At 44.2% G+C, this 19,953-nt stretch overlaps 1 protein-coding gene across 3 annotated transcripts in view; it reads left to right on the forward strand.

Annotated features, from left to right (window-relative positions):
- Positions 1 to 19,953, forward strand: part of Spen (spen family transcriptional repressor) — a 75,623-nt gene that overhangs the window by 16,669 nt on the left and 39,001 nt on the right. For all 3 annotated transcript variants that reach the window (XM_050152000.1, XM_050152016.1, XM_050152009.1), the window contains exons 2-3: positions 374 to 694; positions 4,841 to 5,317. In XM_050152000.1, the coding sequence (XP_050007957.1) occupies positions 374 to 694; positions 4,841 to 5,317 (798 nt within the window). The remainder of the gene's footprint in view (positions 1 to 373; positions 695 to 4,840; positions 5,318 to 19,953) is intronic.

Genomic DNA, 19,953 nt, shown 5'->3' on the forward strand with positions numbered 1-19,953 from the left:
AGCCATTTAAATAGCTATTTTGGGACTGGGGAGATAACTCAGTTCGTAAAGTACTTGCTGTTCAAACAGAGAGACTGGTGTTTGACCCCTAGAACCTTCACCATGCTAGACACCCTTGTGATCTCCTCGCTGGTTTCCCATCTAGCCTGATCAAGCTCGATACCCTGTCTCAGAAAATGAGGAGGGGGAGTAAGACTCCTGACGTGGGTCTCTGGCCCCCTCCGCGCACCATGAACATTTACAAATAGGTACCCCCAACAAAAAGCCACTTTGTAGTTCATGTTCCATACATATATAATGTAAATTACTTTAAAAGGAAACATTGTGGGATGGTATTGATACACACAAATAACTTTACTTCATTTTTTTCCAGATATGGCCGCGTGGAAAGTGTCAAAATTCTCCCCAAGCGGGGGTCTGAAGGAGGAGTGGCTGCCTTTGTGGATTTTGTGGACATCAAAAGTGCACAGAAAGCGCACAACTCAGTCAACAAAATGGGAGATAGAGACCTACGCACGGATTATAATGAACCAGGCACTATTCCAAGTGCTGCTCGGGGATTGGATGATACAGTTTCCATAGCATCTCGTAGTAGAGAGGTTTCTGGGTTCAGAGGAAGTGGTGGAGGGCCTGCTTATGGCCCCCCACCATCACTTCATGCACGAGAAGGACGCTATGAACGGAGACTCGATGGGTAAGTTCCAAGGTTTTTGTAGGCAGGTATTTTGTATTTGATGTGGTGAGAAACAGAAACTCAAATTTAGGGGCCCCAGATGGATTTAAAGTTTTGGGCATTCTCATGTTTCCTATTTTGGGTTGGAAACGGAAGTGATGTCTGTCCCAGTGGCTGGTACTTCATGGAACCATAGAGGATATTTCCTGCAGCAGATGGATATCTACTCCTGAGCTAACGTGGTGGAAGAGGTCCTGCAGCAGCATCAATTTTGGAGTTACCTGGTTTCTAGAAGGAAGTATCCCTCCTGTTGGATATTATCAAGGCCTTCCTTGGATATATCCTCACTACCAGATGGAGCTATTTGGCTACTGGTTTTGTCTTCGGGCTATGTGGAATATTTCCGGAATATCAGAGCCTGCAGATCTTTTACAAGCTGATAAGCACTTCTCAGTTTTCATTATGCAAAGTCTACAAACAAATCGGATTGTCACAAAATATCTAGCAGATCGTTGATTCAACCATTTGGATACTACAACCAATACTTGAACATGGAAATGTGTACCTGGGTAAGGAAAAACAAAGGCAATGCTGGATTTCTCCCTTTTGGATATATTCAATTTCCGTGGAATTACACTCGATGGAATGGGGAAATAGGAAAGATGGACATTCGTAAATGCTGGAGTACAGCTGCCTCCTAACTGCTGGAATGTATGGGATGCTACCAGCTCAGACTCCATTAGCCGAGGGGAAGAGGATTACTGTCCACTTCTTAAGCAGGTTGCCACCCTGTTGAAGGACCTTTAGCTTTGAACACAGCACTGTCAGTTGTGGATACAGCAGTCATATTGACTGGGCTGGATGTCTACAAAAGCGGACAGTTGTCAGCAACTTTGTTCCTCATTCACTGGAATTGTAGAGAGATTTTCCTCGATGCCAGCTGCCTGATCATGTTTAGGGCTGCAGATTTTTATGAATGTGGATCAATTTATAATTGTCTACTATCTCAAGAAAGAAGTCTGGGGGTTTGAGAGTTACAGTTTGTCTGGGACTACTTGCTTCCTGTGGAATTATTTGTCTGGTCACTAAGATTTTTTTTTTCTTGTGGTTCATCTAAATATCATTTGACACCCTTGCCCACTAAGAAGGTGGATTACCCCCGTAAGAGGGGCCAAAATTGGGGAAGTTATGTTCACAATTCTCTCCCTAGATTTAATTGGGATTATAGGTCGTGTTTCCACAGTTGGAAAAGGTTGGTATGTCCTGACCTGTGTATATTAGCCCCTCTTCTAACCCAAGTCACACCCTTTCTTTCCCTCACTAACTTTAGATGCATTTAGTACTAATAGATGAATCCAAGACTAGCAGTCAGATGTGCTTCTCTCATGCCTGCCTGTGTCTTGTTAATGGATAAGAGCTGCACATGCATATAAAATGCCAGCTGTAGCAGTAATTGTCTATTGCTTCTGTTACATCATTAATTATGGCTTTACCAATTAACATTTGGTAGTGTGCAGAACTGACCTATTACGATGTTTTCGTGTAAATCTAAAGGAAACCTTGTTAGACACTGAAAATGTTCAAGTTTCGGAGTTGTAGTTAATGAAAAAGGAAAATAATGTTATTTAATACACTTCAGAAGAAAATATAGTACTCATTCCCTCTCCCTTTGCCAGCTTAGTTTTCCATACTGGCAGGAAAAAAAAAAAAAGGCAAAAATAGCCTATCAGGAGTCCATGGAGATGGCTCCGTAGATAAGATGCTCTCCATGGGACCACAAAGACCTGGACTCAGATCCCTAGCACCCAGTGACAGCCTGGCACAGTGACGGACAGCCGTCACTCCCACTGGGGAGCTGGAGACGGGGACTCCTGGAGCTCATTGGCCAGCTCCAAGTTCAAAACTAAGATGTAGGCTGAGTGCAGTGACATACCCCTTTAATCCCAGTACTGGAGGCAGAGGCTGGTGAGTGTCTGTGAGTTCTAGGCCAGCCTGGTCTATACAGTGAGTTCCAGATCAGCCAAGGCTACAAAATGAGAATGAAAATAAGGCATGAAATGGTCAAGGAAGGTACACCCGGTGTGTCTTCCACATGGCCTTGGATACGTGGAGATGCACATGTGTGTACAGACACACCCACACTGTCTAGGATAGTAGGGCTGGTACTAAGTGAGCTGCTGAGGGAAAAGACTGCTAATGGTGGAGATACTGGGAATCTGGGAATGGACTGAGAAAATGATGGCGATAGAAACGTTGATTCTAGCCTTGTTGGAGAGATTCTAATTCTTTATCTCTCAAGATTCTTTCTTTCTTTTGATAGAAGATTGATAGTGGGTGAGATTGTATAGGAACAGCTCCAGTGACTTGTGCCCATGCCCTGCAGAAGTAGAGAACCTAGAATTTCTTAAGAGAGTAGGGCCTTTCCTTTCTTCCTTGTTTTCCCTTTGTTTGGTTTTGTTGTTTTTTGAGCCAGAGTCTCACTGGCATCACAGTCACAGAGTCTCACCTGTCTCTGCCTCCCATGAAGGGTCTGGGCTCCCATGCCCAGTGTCTGAGTTACCACATAAACGCGTGTACACTCTTATACATGCATTACATCCTGTACTCTTGGGCTGGTGAACATCAACATCCTAACTAAAAATCTCAGGGAACTGAGGATGTAGCTCAGTGGTAGAACATTTGGCCCACATGTCCAGAGCCCTGGATTGGACCTCAGAACTGCAAAACCAAAGCCAGTATTGTTAAGTCAGGTCATGACTAATAGCTGCTCACAAGTAGCTCACCGTTGCCAGCATTGCCAGTTTTATCTTAGGCACCTTTGATACAGTCAAAGCCAAGAGAACCTATTTCTTCCAGTCGTTAAACACATATAAAGAAAAACTAGTCATGGTATAAGTACTTAAAAATTACGTAGCAGCTGGGAGATAGAACAGCTTTCAGTCTTAGGTAAAGTTATGCAGACAGTATTATGCAACATCCCAATATTTTGATATCTTAATTGTTTTTAAGCTGCCATTCTCATTTTTAAATATACTTGTTTGGGCAATTTATATAGCTTAGTAATTTATTCAGAGGACCCAAGCATCAAAATTAATGAGAGGCCTAATAGTTGTGAGATGTGCCTTACAGCACTGATTCCTAGGGAGAGTGAAGCAGTAGGATTGAAAGTTCAAATCTAGGGCTGGAGAGATGGCTCAGTGGTTAAGAGCGCTGCCTGTTTGTCTAAAGGTCCTGACTTCAATTCCCAGCAACCATATGGTGATTTACAACCATCTGTAATGAGATCTGGTGCCCTCTTCTGGCCTAGAAGCATGAATGTAGGCAGAACACTGTATACACAATAAATAAATAAATTTTAAAAAAAGAAAGAAAGGAAGTTCAAATCTAGCCTGGGCTGTATAGCAAGACCCTGTCTCTAAGGGACAAAAAGTTTAGGAGTAAGAAAACACTGTATTTGAATTGTTTGGTTTGTTTGGCAGTCCTCCTAGTGCAGAACGTGGGCTGTCAAAGGCGTCAATGTTTTCCTCAGTGCAGCACACAGATGTGTTCTGAAATAAACTACAAGTAAATAGAAGTATAGTGTATGTTTTATTCAGTTGAAACTGTAAAAAAAAACCCCAACATTAAGCTGGGCCTGGTGGGTGCATTCCCTTTAATCCCGGCATTTGGGGCTGATCTCTGAGTTGGAGGCCAACCTATCAGGGTATAAACTGGGTATTGTGCATTGTGGTACACACCTGGTGCTTAGGAGGTGGTACAGGATCAGAAGTCATCATATATACATACATAGGGAGTTTGAGGTTAGCCTAAGCTATGAGAGTGTCAAAAACAACAAAAACAACAACAAAACCCCCCAAAACAACCAAACAATGGTATTCACAACACATACACACACCCTTTTATACAAGTTGAAAACTCTCCCATAAAGGGATCATTTGACATGCAGAACACTACTGAGGAAGGCCAGCCCAATATAAGTAAAATCAATGCTCACTAGTGAAGTTTTCGAGTCAAGTAAAATGTTGAGCTTGACAATGTTTGCTTACTAAGGTCCGTGCTATGTAGAGTGATGAGGTGCAAAGACAACTCTGAAATGGATGTTTGCATGACTTGCTTTCAGTTTTGTTTGCTCCTTTCTGATTAAATATTTTCCCCTCCTAAATGCAGGGCTTCAGATAACAGGGAGCGTGCTTATGAACATAGTGCCTATGGACACCATGAACGGGGGACAGGAGCATTTGATCGGACGAGACATTACGATCAGGATTACTATAGAGACCCTCGAGAGCGGACTTTACAACACGGGCTCTATTACACTTCTCGGAGTCGAAGTCCAAACCGCTTTGATGCTCATGACCCCCGATATGAACCTAGGGCTCGGGAACAGTTTACACTGCCCAGCGTGGTACACAGGGATATCTACAGGGACGACATTCCCCGGGAGGTACGAGGCAGAAGGCCAGAGCGCAGCTACCAGCACAGCAGGAGTCGGTCACCACATTCGTCCCAGTCTAGAAACCAGTCTCCGCAGAGGCTGGCTAGCCAAGCGTCTAGACCCACCAGGTCCCCCAGCGGCAGCGGCTCTCGAAGTAGATCCTCCAGTAGCGAGTCGATGAGCAGCAGTACCAGCACCAGCACCGACAGGTAGGTGCAGCCATCTGTCTGCTCAGCGCACCCGTCGTGCATTCTCAGATGCTCGGGGCAGGGCTAATGGTGTTGATCGTAGCACTTTCTCTCTCTTTTATTTTGGTATTTTTCAGGACAGGGTTCCTCTGTGTAGACCTGGCTGTGTTGGAACTCCCTCTGTAGACCAGGCTGGCCTCGAATTCAGAGATTTGCCTGCCAGGTGCTGGATTAAAGGTGTGCGTCAGCATTGCCCAGTGGTACTTCATTTTTGAAAAAGTAATCTTAGATTTATGTTTAATGAGTAGCATGCAGACATTGATTGAATTAACCAGAATCTAGCTGATGGTTTACCAGTGATGTTTTATCCCTTACATGTTTGAGGTTAAATTGCTAAAAAGGAAGAGAAATAGTGACAGGAACCTGGTGAGGCGGATTTTGTGACAGTGAATCTTTCTTTTCTTTTCTTTGTGGGTGGAGAAGGAAGTGCTGTGAGACAGGGTTTCCTCTGTGTAGCCCTGACTGTCCGGGAACTCTCTCTGTAGATCAAGTTGGCTTTAAACTCACAGAGAGCCTCCTGCCTCTGCTATTGAGTGCTGGCATTAAAGGCGTGCATCACCATGCCTGTCTGATTTCCATTTAAGTGTGTGGCGTCAGCTTCTCATTGTGGATGAGCATTTCTCAAAGCGGTTGGGTAAATGTGTTGTAGAATACATCGTTCATTGCCACTGGGCAAACCAGCTTTAATTGTATTTTATCACTGCAGTGTGCTTTACCACATTTATAAATGCATTCCTTCACCCAGGGTTACCATTTTGTTTTCCAAGGCTGAGATAATGAATTTATTGGGATTTTTTTTTGTATCAAGTTTTATGTTAAAGATGAGCAATAATAAGTTGAAGGTCGTCTTAACAAGGAGACTTAGAGGTCATGCTGTGTGGATTTTGAAGTTACAGAGTTCAGTAGATAGTATATTCTTTATGTAACTGGATAGATTGCTTGTGATTCCTGGGCCTCAACTTTCTTATTGTGTATATGAAACGTACTTTAGAAGTAGGTATGGTGGCATCTGTCTGTAATGGCTACTACACAGGGGGCTAAGGCAAGAGAGTCCATACCCTGCCTACAGGGTAAAACCCTGTTTGAATCTGCTGCTCCTTATAGCTAAACAACCCCAAATTGGCAGAAAACAAGTGAGATTTATTGCATTAAAATGAAATTGGCACATAATGTGCTTACTGCAACCTCAGAATATAAACTCTCCCGTGTAGCCAGCAGCTCTTCCTATTTCACGCTGTCAGGCCTGAGCGTCTTCTCATCCTTTCTAGTTAGACTGTTAAACCAGGTGCCCTATAGTGAATTTAGGTGGTACATATTATATAAAGTTGGAGGACACAGCTTCTTTGACCTGTTAAAAAAAAGTCCGGATTTGGGCTGGAGAGATGGTTCAGCTGCACCCACATGGCAAATCACACCTGTCTATAACTCCTGTTCCAGGACATCCAACACCCTCATAGTGCAGGAAAAACACCAATAAAATTTTTTTAAAAAATGTGCTTAGATTTAAGAGAAGCAAATGGTCACATAATTGAATAGCTCTCAGGCTTCCTAAATTGTCTAATTCAGAATAATAAAGTGGAAATTTTAGCCTCATCTTCCTAATCTAGCTGTGATCTAAATATTTGGGAAATTGCCATATTTGAGTGACGCAGGCACTTAACTTTTGGAAGTCAGAGAAGTTAGATTGGCTTGTTGTCTAGACGAATGGTTGATGAAGCTAACCCTCTTAGCAGATCAGAGAACCTCATTGTTTTGTTCTCCTGCCTGGGGTTGCTTAAGATAGTCATGTTTTTGTCATTTCTTTAAAATCTGCCATTGAAGGAATCTCTCAGTGTTTCATGGGCTTAGAACTTCCCTGACAAGTATGCGTGTTGATGTTGGTGTCTGGGTTGAAGCATTTACTGAAGTGTGTGTGGGCGCTGATGTCAGTGTCTGGGTCAGAGCTTTCACTGAAGATGTGTGGATGCTGATGCTGATGTCAGGGAAGTCTGATGTGAAGCTCTGGGCAGCCTTACACTGAATGCGTGCTTACAGTCTGAGTGGGACTCAGAGTTTATAAATGCAGAAGTGATCTGATGCTGCTGATGGAGCTAATCCCTGTTCACACAGGGTTTTTATTTGTTTGTTTGGGGTTTTGGTTTTTAGAGAAAGGGTTTCTTTCTGTAGCTTTGGTGCCTGTCCTGGAACTCATTCTGTAGACCAGACTGGCCCCAAACTCAGAGATAGGCCTGCCTCTGCCTCCCAACTGCAGTGATTAAAGGCATGAACCACCACCTCCAGTCCTGTTTTTAGTTTTTAAGATCTGTCTTCTGACTTTCTGAACTTGAAGAAAGGCAGGATGTACCTGGACATGACTTAAGGACTAAATCTCAGGGAGAAAGTGGGTGAGCAAGAAGATACTGAGGTTGACTGTGGCAGGTGACTGTGTCTAGGTTTACCTTCTTACATAGAAGATGTGTCTGGAAGACCACATCTGACCAGCTGAGCAGCTTAATTTGCCTTTTTTTTTTAATTTTATTTATTTATTTATTTATTTATTTATTTATCTATCATTTATACAGTATTCTGTCTGCTTGTATGTCTGCAGGCCAGAAGAGGGCATCAGACCTCATTACAGATGGCTGTGAGCCACCATGTGGTTGCTGGGAATTGAACTCAGGACCTTTGGAAGAGCAGGCAGTGCTCTTAACCACTGAGCCATCTCTCCAGGCCCTCTCCCCCCCCCCTTTTTTTTTTTTTTATTTTTCGAGACAGGGTTTCTCCATAGCTTTTTGGTTCCTGTCCTGGAACTAGCTCTTGTGGACCAGGCTGGCCTCTAACTCACAGAGATCCGCCTGCCTCTGCCTCCCGAGTGCTGGGATTAAAGGTGTGCGCCAGGGCTGGAGAGATGGCTCAGAGGTTAAGAGCACTGGCTGCTCTTCCAGAGGTCCTGAGTTCAATTCCCAGCGACCACATGGTGGCCCACAACCATCTGTGCTGAGATCTGGCGCCCTCCTCAGGCGTGCAGGCATACATCGAGGCAGAATGTTGTATACATAACAAACAAACAAACAAATAAATAAATAAATAAAATAAAGGTGTGCGCCACCACTGCCCGGCTCATTAATGTGCCTTTTTTACACAGTATTTTATATGTCTAAAATTTAGAACTTAAGGGCTGATTTGTGCTCCTTGTACTGGTAAGTCATATCATAATAAGGAGGCCAAGGATTCTAGCTTGCTACTTGAGGACAGCTCTCCATGGGTTTGGAGAAGGGTCATTGATGGATTCTTGCTCTGCTCCTACTCGCCATCCCCAGGGTCTCATGTATCCTAGGCTAGCCTCAAACCTACTATGTAGTGGAGGATAACCTTCCTGTCTCTACCTCCTCCGTGTTGGGATTACAAGTGCATGATATCATGTCTTGTTCTCTGGGGTTCTACAGGTTGAGCCTGGGCTTTCTACATGCCAGGCAATCTTGGTACTTACTGAGCTGTGTCTCCAGCTTAATTCTGCCTGGTTAAGTGTTTTTCCCCTTTGAAGAGGTTCTAATACATTTTTTGGCTCATTGATTTCCTTTCCTATATAGTAATACAGAAAACACACACATGGTTTCTTTTTCCTTAGTAGAGGGAACACAAGCTTGATTGTGTTCACAATTCACATACACATTTTTGTTTGTTTTTCAAGACAGGTTTTCTCTGGGTAGCCCTGGCTGTTCTGGAACTAGCTGTGTAGACCAGACTGACCTCGAATTCTCAGAGGTCTGTCTGCCTCTGCCCCCCTAGTGCTGGGATTAAAGGTGTGCACCACCACCTCCTGCACAATTAATTCCCCTGATCGAGGTAACTCGCTCCACAGCAGTGTTTTCTGGACCTGTCATAGTTTAGCCATTACCTGAGCCTCAAATTAGCTTATTGATTTCCTTCTGTTCAAGTGTGACTGACAGCTGCTTCATGATGACAGTTTGGTGTCTATGTATAGAGCAGTGGGAGGACAGAAAGGTTATCTAACTCTTGAGACCTAGGGTAGCACTGGTCAGGCTGTGACGGATATGTAGAAGTAGAGAAAAGAAGAAAGGCATTTTAGTTTTGACAGGAATGATCTAAATGTTTTGAGATCAGCAAATAATTTGTGTGTGTGTGTGTGTGTGTGTGTGTGTGAGAGAGAGAGAGAGAGAGAGAGAGAGAGAGAGAGAGAGAGAGAGAAGTTTTCTCTGCATAGCGCTGGCTGTCCTGAAACCTCACCATGAAGCCCAGACTGGCCTCAAACTCACCTGTCTCTGCATCCTGAGCACTGAGATTAAAGGTGTGCACCACCTTTCCTGGCTAAGACCAGCAGATAATTTAAAAATAATTTAAGCATGTTAATAACTAAGGTTTTTAACCTTTTAAAATTAATTTTTTTAATTTAAGTGTATTAGTGTTTTTCCTGTATATGTATATGTGTGCCACATGTACATGGTTTCCACAGAGATCAGAATATGGTTTCAGATATGTTGGAACTGGAATCATGTATGGTTGTGAGCCACTGTATGGGTGCTTGGAACTGAACCCAGGTCCTCTGCAAGAGCCAGTAAGTATTGTTAACCATGGGGCCATCTCTCCAGCCCCAGGAGTTTGTTTTTCATGCAGAGACAAGCACTTGAAGGATTTCCAGAGAGATGGCTTGTGAGATGTATGCTTTGGAAAGGTAACTTCTGGGTTCACTTGGTAACGTGCTGGCCTAGCATGCCATAGGGCTTTGTTCTCTAATACACACACACACACACACACACACACACACACACGGCAACAGCAACCAAAGAAAGACCCCCAGACTCACAAACCTTACCGCCCTGCTCTTCAGAAAACCAACTAGCCAAACAAACCAACCTCATCAAAACCATGGAGCTTAAACTTGAATAGATAAACTGTTAGACTTCAGAGAAGGAAAGCCTGACTGGGAATGATGGGAGACAGTCTGTTAGAGTCAGCTTGTGCTGACTCATGAAAACCAGGATGAACTTCGCGGTGACTGAATCAGTGGTGCATCACTGGAGCTCTCCTCCAGGAACAGGACCTGGTCTGCTTTTCTAGATGAGCTGAAAAGCTTAGACACACGGGAGGGATTCTTAGTTAACACGAAGGGGGAAGTAGTGGAGATAGGTGGACACTTTGGTCATGTGATTGTGAGTGAAATTAGGTCCTGTGGCATTGAGAACTGTCTCTTAGCCTTGTTCCTTCATCAGATGGTTTCTTTTTCTCTACAACTAAATCATATGAAAAGACAGACAAACTCAAAGAAAAAGCCCCTGTCCCTCTCTCTTTTTGGATGACTTTTAAATGTAATAGTCACAAAAGCTACTTAGAGATGTTTAAAATTAACATTGTATATCAACACAATGTAGCTTGTCCACACCATGGGTTCTCTCCTGTCAACTTGGCTGACTGGGAGGCTCACCTTTGACCCTGCTTTGGTGACAAGACTCTAGTAGCCCACCTGAAGTGAGTGAGCACACAATTATTGACTGTGGTTGCATAGTCTTTCCGAAAGAGAGGCATTTACTCTTTCTCATAGCTTGTCACAACATCTAGCTGATGAGAAACAGGCCCCATGTGCTGCCCTGTGCTGCCCTGTGCTGCTGGAGGTACCCTTCTTTGTCCTAGCTGCCATTTACTGTGTCACTTTCCCTCTGTTTTGTTTTTGTCCTTGGAGACACGGTTCCTCTGTGTAGACCAGGCAAGATTCACTCGCTGCCTCTTTGAAGGTAGAATTAAAGGCATCCACCAACACCTCCGGCCATTTTTTCCTTTAACAGAACACTTTACGTATTTGTTTTAAATTTTTTATGTGTGTGTGTGTGTGTGTGTGTGTGTGGTATATATGAATGGTTGTGCGACTATGATGTGCTTGTTCAGGTCAAAGGACAACATTGGAGCTGGGTCTCTTTCTACTTTTTTGTGGATGCAGGAGATTGAATTCAGGTGGCCAGGCTTACGCAATGGCGCCTTTTACTTACTGGGCCATCTTCTGGGTCCTCAACACAACATGTCATTGTTTACTTATTTATCTATCCACTTATTTATTTTTAGGGTGTCTCTGTGCAGCCTTGGCTGTCCCGGTAGACCAAGCTACCCTCAAACTCAAGAGGTCTGCTGCCTCTGCATCCCCAGTGCTGAGATTAAAGGCGCATGCCACCACGGCTCCTTTCAGCAGCACATATACTAAAATTGGAACAGTGCAGAAAAAATTAGCATGCCCCCAATACGGAACACTTTTAAATGTATTACAGTTTTAGTGTTTGAAACCAGAACATTTATTATGTAATTGATAGTTGAAGTCCTCAGAATGAACTGGATGCTACGGTCACCACCCAATGGGGTTTAGGTGTTTCTTTACTAGATACATGCCTGGATCTTTATTAGACGATTTTGGATGCCTCGTTTGCCTAGTGTGGTAGCAGAGGCGCACAGACCACCAAATCAAACACTTGGGAGACTGAGACTGTCATGACCTAAGTCTTAGGCCGTCCTTGACTAGATTAGTGCAGTGTTTGCCACTCTCACGGAGCCCAGGGCTTCATCCTGGCTGCGGCACTGCTGCCTCCTCCTTGATACATTTCCTTTACATTAGAGTAGGTGACTTTTCCTTGAAAGAAAAATGCACATTTTTTGTTGTTTTTAAATTCTGATGATGAGTTTCCACTGTGTAGACCAGGCTGGCCTCAAACTCAAAACTACCTACCTACTACCTACCTCTCTCTCTGTAGTGCTGGGATTAAAGGTGTGTGTCAGCATACATGACTGAAAATTACATTGTGTGCACCGTGTTTGTGTGGAGGCTGGAGGGCAGCTTGCAGGGGTGTAGAGTGTGTCTCTTCTGTGTGGGTCGTCAGGAGGCAAGTTCCTTTTTAACCCTATTAGCTACCCTGCTGTCTTGGAAAAATTTTGCTTAAGTTTTTTTCCAGGTATAGTTGTAAATGTATTAGTTTTAATAAAAATTTTGAGTAAATTATATTAAAAATTGTCTGAGTGGGCATGGTCTTGTATGATGTAAGCCTAGGAGGTGAAGGCTATCTTTTACATGAGACCTTGTCTGAAATGGAAACTACAGTTGTCTACAATGCCACTAAGCTTTCCCCTAATGGTAGACATTTGGAATTTTATCTTACCCAGATTTGGAGTAAAATATAAAAAATTTAAAATATTGAATAAATTCTGGATTCACACACCTCCCTTCCACACATACACCTTGCTATTGCGGATCAAGTGAAGACCTTGCCTTTCCACTGAGGTAGAGCTATGGCTTCTGATTCATAACATAATCCTTGCACCTTGCAGATCTTGCAGGCTGAGGCAGCTTAGGTTCAAGGGCAGCCTGACCTGAATAGTGAGACTTTGTCCCTGTGTAGAAAGCTCTTGTCTCTTATGAAGACCAAGGCTGCATGTGGTCCTGCGAGCATCTGAATGTCGTGTCCAGATCAGAGATTGCTTTCTTGAAGACCTTTTAACCTCACGAGGAACTCTTGCAGGTCCCTCCAGTTCAGATAGAAACCCTTCCATAACTGCAGTCACCTGCAGTTTGAAAGCAGGAGGGAACCCTGGGGTTGGTGACATGGACTGTGTCGGGTGACACCTGCGTTTAGCTTTTGTAAGTGTAGTTTTTTTAGGTGTTAATTAGGAGAATGAATGCTTTGTAAAATCTTACCCTGTGTGTGCATGGCAGTACATTCCTGTCACGATGAGCATGTCTGTCCTTGTCTTCTATCTTTAAGGTGGGGTCTCTTTTCCCCCACTGCTCCTGCAAAGCTAGCAGGCCCCTTCTGTCGCCACCTCATAGCTCTCTTAGAATTGTCTCCCATACAGAATTGTCTAGTTATAGGGATGGAAACTAAGGCCCTCGAGTTGCACAGCAAGCACTGAACCCATTGATCGAGCTGTCTCCCTAACCCTTGCTCTGTGTTTTTGAGAGAGGTTTTTGCAGTGCCCCTACCTCCTGTGTTCAAGGATTGTCATAGATACATACTATTATCCTTTGTGTGAATGCTCATTTTATTACCTGGTCATGTACTTTGCTATGATAATGTATTATTTGCTGGAAACTACCACAAGTGGGAGTAGCTTTCATACATATATTAAGTAAAAGTTTCCTACTGGGTTTTTTGGTATTACACATCTTTAGTCCCAGCATGCTGGAGACAGACCCTATATCATATATCTCATCATCATCATCACCACGCAGAAACTATATTATTTAAAATACTGCTTGGCCCATTAGCTCTAATTTCTTATTTGTTAACTCTTGCATCTTAATTTAACCCATCTCCATTAATCTGCATCACCACAAGGTTGTGGCCTGCCAGCGAAGTTTTAGCGCGTCTGTCTCTGGAGGCCCCATGGATTCTCCAAACTCCATCTCCTTTCTCCCAGCATTCAGTTTAGTTTCCCCCGCCTGCCTCTTAAGTTCTGCCATATCAACAGGCCAAGGCAGTTTCTTTATTCATTAATGGTAATCACAGCATACAGAGGGGAATCCCACATCATTGAAAGGTTATTTTTTTTTTTCCATTTGAGTGGTATGAAGAAAGTTTGCTAGTGTTAAGAGACCATTAAAAACGGACTCTTACCAGCTGCAAAAAGAAATATATACATGCGAGTTTGGGAAAGTCAACAGTTAGGTTTATATTGCTCTTTTTGGAATAACAATCGAAGTACATGTGTATTTGGGGGCATTAAAGCGGCCAATGTCAAAGGTTAAAGATGTAGGATTTGGGGAGGGGGGTGCTGGGTATGGAACCCAGGGCCTTGCACATGCTCTCTCATTAAGCTCCGTCCCTTAACCAGTACATACTCTTTAAGAGGCTGGTCTTCATTTGTCTCATGGCCCTTGTTTTCAACTAAAATGCAAACACCTGCACTCTGATTAAAACCTAAGTTAAGGTGCTGTATTGCCTTATCTAAGAAAAGGTTCAGAAATAGTGCCAGCTAGGCTGTAGTGGTACACACGGAGGCAGGCTGAGCTCTGAATTCCAGGATAGTCAGGGCTACACAGAGAAACCCTGTCTGCCTCTCCCCCCCCCCCATGTCAATTTTGTTATGAACAAAAACTAACTCTTTACTGTCCGCCTTTCTAGCTATTAGACGGAGACGGAGTTTCTAGCTTGTGATTATCAACTGTGATGTTATCCAATAAGAATCAGTTAATGGTGTTGTGTTACCCACTGGTTATTCTGCCTCCTTGAAGCGCAGTATCTGGGTTTTTCTGGAAATTATTGTTAGAACGGGTAGTCAGTGGCCAGAGCTGAGGGACAGCAGCAAGTCTTTGTGCCCTAAAACTCCTCCCAAACCTCTTGTTTTCTTCTGAAAACAACAACGTTTGCACATTCTCTTGTAGTTTTAGGGCTGTTTAAAGGTAAGGGAAGAAAAGAGGCCGTTTTCTGCATTCCCCTTGCAGGCAGCCTGCAGAGGTCACTGCAGAGTCCCTGTTTTGCTAATGTTCCCTTTTTGGCCGCTGAGTGCTTCGCTTTGTTGTTCCTCACAACACAAAAAGCCTTGGGTATCAAGGCTGAGAGCACGGCCCTGGCTAAGTGTAGAACTGGAAAAGCAAAGCGTCTGCTTACTGATGGCTCTGGTGAACCTGCCTGGTTCTGTCTGTGGGGATCTAGGAGCATGTCCGCTTCCAAGCTTGTTTCCCAGAAACGCTGTATATTATTTTAGTGAATACTTAAAAAAAAAAAAAAAGAAAAGAAAAGAAAAAAGTGTGGCTTCTGGTAGTGCCAGGGCTGAAATAATAGACCTTGCATTTTGGGAGCAGTGCTGGGTTGACCAGGGTTTGCTCTGCCTCTGGAGAATAGAACCCAGGGGCGAGGTTGAGTTTTGTTTGGGAAGCTAGGAACTGTGTGTTTATATCTCGAACCAGCCTGAACTGGAATTATCCGGTTTGAGCTGGCCCTTTGCCACCTCCTGGAGGCTTCCTTGTTTTGCCAGCCTTTGCCTTGTTTGTGGCGTTGCTGGGCTCAGGGACAGGGACGCTGCTGCCACAGGCCTTGTGACGTGGGTGTGGCGTGGGTGTGCTCTCAGGGGCGGGGCCCAGCGAGCCTAGAGGCGGGGCCAGCAGCCGTCATCACGCTGCCGTTTTTATTTGTTGCCCCCCCCCCCCGCCCCCCGCCCAGAGCCCGGAAAATGAGGTGCTGTCCCGCCCTGTTGCTGCCTTGCTGAGTTCCCTCATGATCTGGGCACTGGTGGTTGGTGGCCCTGGGGCTTCTTTGAGCTCTGCCTGGCTTCCCATCTTTTTCCCTTGGCTTGTGCTGGGGTTGCTTTGGGTTTGTTAGGTTGAACAGAATTAAAATAAGTCGGGGGTAAATCTGTGCTTTGATATTGTGTGAGTTTTAACGTTGATGTATTTTTTTTTTCGAGGCAGGGTTTTACTGTATAGCTCTGGCTGTCTTGGAATTTACTGTGTAGATCAGGCTGGCCTAGAACTCAGAGAGATCCACTTGCCTCTGTTTCCCAAGTGCAGGGATTAAAGGTGCTATCATGTTCAGGTTTCAAGTAGCCTAGGTTGGCTTCTACTTTCTGGAGGATGACCTAGAAATTCTGACCCTCACCCTCCACCTTCTGAGTGGTGGCTTATAGGTGTGAGAAGATTGGTTCTCACCTTTTATTTATGAATTCCTCGCCGTATTTTTATTTTTAGTGATGGGAATGGAAGCTAAGATTTTATGCTTCTGAGCAGGATTCTACTAGAAGCTCTATCCCTAGTACCCCCTTCCCCCTTTTTTGAGTCAGAATTTCATTCTGTATTCCAGACCTGCTTGAACTTGAACTCTGTGTGTGTGGTGTGTATTTGTGTGTTTGGAGGCTAGAAGGGTCAGCAGACTCCCTATAGTGGGAGTTGGGGAGGGGGTTGCAGGGTGCCTGGCTTGTTGCATCTGTCTAGTCCTCAGGCTAGGACTGCTAACCACAAGCGCCTCTCTAGTCCCCTGGCCTCGTGTCTGTGCCACCACACCTGGCTAAAAATTTATTTTTGATATGGGAAAGAATGCTACCGTGCAGGTTATTTTCAAGTAATGAGTAATGTCTTCAGTAGAGGTTTTTCTGTGTCTGCGGACACACAGCAGAGCTGTGCTGGGATTAGAGGGAGCCCAAGAGCACCTGTGCTGCTTCCATGATTCACAGGCTCAATACAGAGGGCATTTGTTCCAGGGCTCTTCCTTATTTCCGACAAGGACAACCGCAATGTGTCACATTGCTTGCAGCCATTTTGCACTGTAACTTTGTGTGTTTGGGTGAAGATTCTAAAGAAATGGTTATATTTAAAGGGAACAGTTTTAGGCTGTTTCTTTTACTTTGTAGTCACTTAAAAAATAAACTAGTGCCCCCAAATTATAAAAAAATTAAGCATGGGTAGGTTAGTGCCTTTCAAATTTCTTGGTCCTGAAACCACTTCTAAACGCAGTTCAGAAGCAGGCAGTAGCAAGCTTTCCTCTTGTCCTGGGTAGAAAGGCGAAGTCAGTGCCATGGTTAAGTCAGAAGAGGATAAAATCTCACAGTACACTGATAACAGGCTCCATCAGATGTACCCAGCTGGTATATCTGCAATGAAAAAAAATACCACATTTTTCTGGATATAGCGGCCAACACCTGAAATCAGTGCACTCAAGCACTCAAGGAAGGAGGAGCTCATTCAAGGCCAAATGGAGCTACAGGATGGGATTCTAAATTTAGAAAGAGATGGGTTGTAACCACTACCTAAAAGCGCAGAGGCAAGTGGATCTCTGATGAGTTGAGGCTAGCAGGATTACATAGTCAGACTAGCTGGTCTGAATGAGAGTGATTCCCATGGGCTCATATGTTTGAATGCTTAGTCCCCAATTACTGGAACTGTTTGGGAAGGGTTAGTTGTGGCCTTATTGGAGAAGCTGTGTCACTGGGGGTGGGCTTTGAGGTTTGAAATCCCTCATCCCTCTTTGCTTTCTGCCTTTGGATCAGGATGGAAGCTCTCAGCTACTGCCTTAGCGCCATGCTTGCCTGCCTGTTGCCACGCTCCTCCATATTCATGGACTAATTCCCTGAAACTATAAGCAGTCCCCCAACTAAATGCATCTTCTTTAAGTTGGCCTTGGTCATGATGTTTCATCACAGCAGTTAAAAAAAATAAGACAAACCGACCTTGTTGCAAAACAGAGCAAAAAGTCACCTCCGAAAACAACACCCAAAACAAAAAACCTCCCCATGTTCTATTTGTTCATGCCTTTCTAAGCATTTTAGTTGATTTTATATATTACATAGTTAAGTATTGACACGAGACTTTCTCATCAGTCTCCTGTCGAGTCCAAAATAAACTTCCCAATTCCCCAAACTCCTAAAGTCTGTCAAAATATCCAGGAATGAGCTCAGCCTAGTCTACAACAGGATTGCTGGTGGTTAGATGAAGCCAGAATTCCTCAGAATATATTCCTATCAGCACATCAAGGCCCACATTGGTCTCCAGGCTCCTTCAGCTCCTACTCTCAAGTACTCGTCTCTCTCAAAGACCCCTGGCAGTGTCCTGGCCTTCTCTTCTCTCAGCTGTCCATCCTTCTTACAGAGCAGCTCTGTTCTCTATCCCCGCTGTTCTCCCCTCTCTCAGCTACTGTCTGTTTCCTTTCTCTGCGTTGGAGTCTTCCCGATGCCTCTGGCTGTTCTCTCCGGAGTGCAGAGGCAGTCTTTCTCTGTACTGCCACCTCCCGAATATGAAAGTTTGAGCTTAGCTCGACTAGCTCTTATAACTTTAATTAATCCGTTTATATTAACCTATGTTTTACCTTGTGGCCTTTTACCTTTTTTTCATTTTGTGTGTCCATGTCTAACTCCTTCCATGAATCTCCTTGGCGTCTTAACAGGCCTAGATTTACTCCCTTCCCCACCTCTCAGTCCCCGCCTGGAAGTCCCCACCTATACCTCCTGCCTAGCTATTGGCCATTCAGCTTTATATTTTCACACAGTGTGCAAATACCCCCAACAGGAAAGCAGTGCTGTGGGTACCGCCCCCTCGCCTGTATCTGTGGAGCCTCCCGGGAGCTCTAAGAGTGCTGCTGTGAAGAAGGTGCTCTTGTTCTTTGGGCTTGTTCGCTTCGTCTATGGAAAGGAGAGTTGTGCAGGATGCTTTTGTAGTTATTTTTTTACTTTTCTTGACACAAGGTCTTGCTGTGTAGCTCAGGCTGTGCTCAAACAAACTGTCCTCTTGCCCCAGACTTCTAAGTCCTGGGATTCTAGGTGCGTGCCGCCGTTGTGGGCGTTATTTGAGCTGTTGCTTTGAAGGTTACTCGAGTAGCAGGTTTTCTAAAGAACACACAGACACGGTTTTGGGGAGGGAACCTGGGGCCTCAGGCAGGCCCGGTAGATGCTGTGCCAGTGTTCTGTGCCTCTAACCTGCTTTCGGAATCTCGGATTGCCAGCCTATGGTAGCTACCTGGGCTCGCCCACTTTGGAATTTAGACTGGAAGTACCCCACAGCCAACATTGTTCCCCAAAAGTGAGTCAGTGGTAAAACAGTGTCCATTTCACCCACTGCATTTTGTACTCTGAGGCAGAATCTGAACACATGACAAAAATAAGCAACAGCCCAGTTGAACGGGCAGTATGAATGGGCAGTCATAGTGCGTGGTCCCAGAGCTTTTGGTGGCTGACCATCTGTAAGAAGCAGTGGAAAGTCAAGCTGGTATCCTTGGGCCTGGCTGCTCAGCCAGTTTAGCCGAAGTAAACTCCAGATTCATTTGGGAGACTCTGTCTTAAAAAAAAAAATGAGGTGGCCAAGTGATGGTGGCACATGCCTTTAATCCTAGCACTCGGGAGGCAGAGACAGGCAGAACTCTGTGAGTTTGAGGCCAGCCTGGTCTACAGAGCGAGTTCTAGGTCAGTCTCCAAAGCCAGAGAGAAACCCTGTCTCAAGAAGAAGAAGAAAAAAATGAGGTAGAGGGACTAGAGAGATAACTTAGGGGTTAAAGGCATTGGTTGCCCTTCCAGAAGACCAGGGTTCAATTCCTAGTACCCACGTGGTGGCTCACAACCATCTATAACTCCAGTTCCAGGGGATCCAACACTATGTCTGGCTTGCAGGCAGAACACCCATACACATTACTTTGAGGCAGAGTAATTTTTTAAAAAAAGCAGTGATTGATGTCAGACTCTGGTCTCACATGTACATATAAGAGTACATGTTCATATAAATGACATAAAAATTCTTAGTTAAGGGATTTTAGTGCTCAGTACAGCTCACCAGGAAATGGTAAAGTATTCTTTATATTAATAAAATCAGGCTTTTTTTTTTTTTTTTTTTTTTTTTTTTTTTTTGTGTGGCTATTAATGGAACAGTGGATCCTGAAACTGAAACTGGATCCAGCACTTTGGTACCAGCACTTGTAAGTCTTTTTAAGGTATTGTGTGTTTGTGTGCTTATAGACATGTATGCTATGGTATGTGTGCACAGAGGTCAGAAGATAACTTATGGGAGTTGATTTTCTGTACTGTAAGTAAGTATAGCCGGACTTTCTTGGACCTCCAGCTTCCAAATGATGACAAGGAAACTTACTAAGTTTGAAAGCTGGGCCTTAGCTTAGGCTTGTTCCTAACTAGCTCCCATAACTTAAATATAT

The sequence above is a fragment of the Alexandromys fortis genome, unplaced genomic scaffold (genome assembly GCF_014885135.2).
Source record: "Alexandromys fortis isolate MF-2015 unplaced genomic scaffold, M_Fortis_MF-2015_v1.1 scaffold_26, whole genome shotgun sequence".
In the NCBI taxonomy this organism is placed as follows: Eukaryota; Metazoa; Chordata; class Mammalia; order Rodentia; family Cricetidae; genus Alexandromys; species Alexandromys fortis.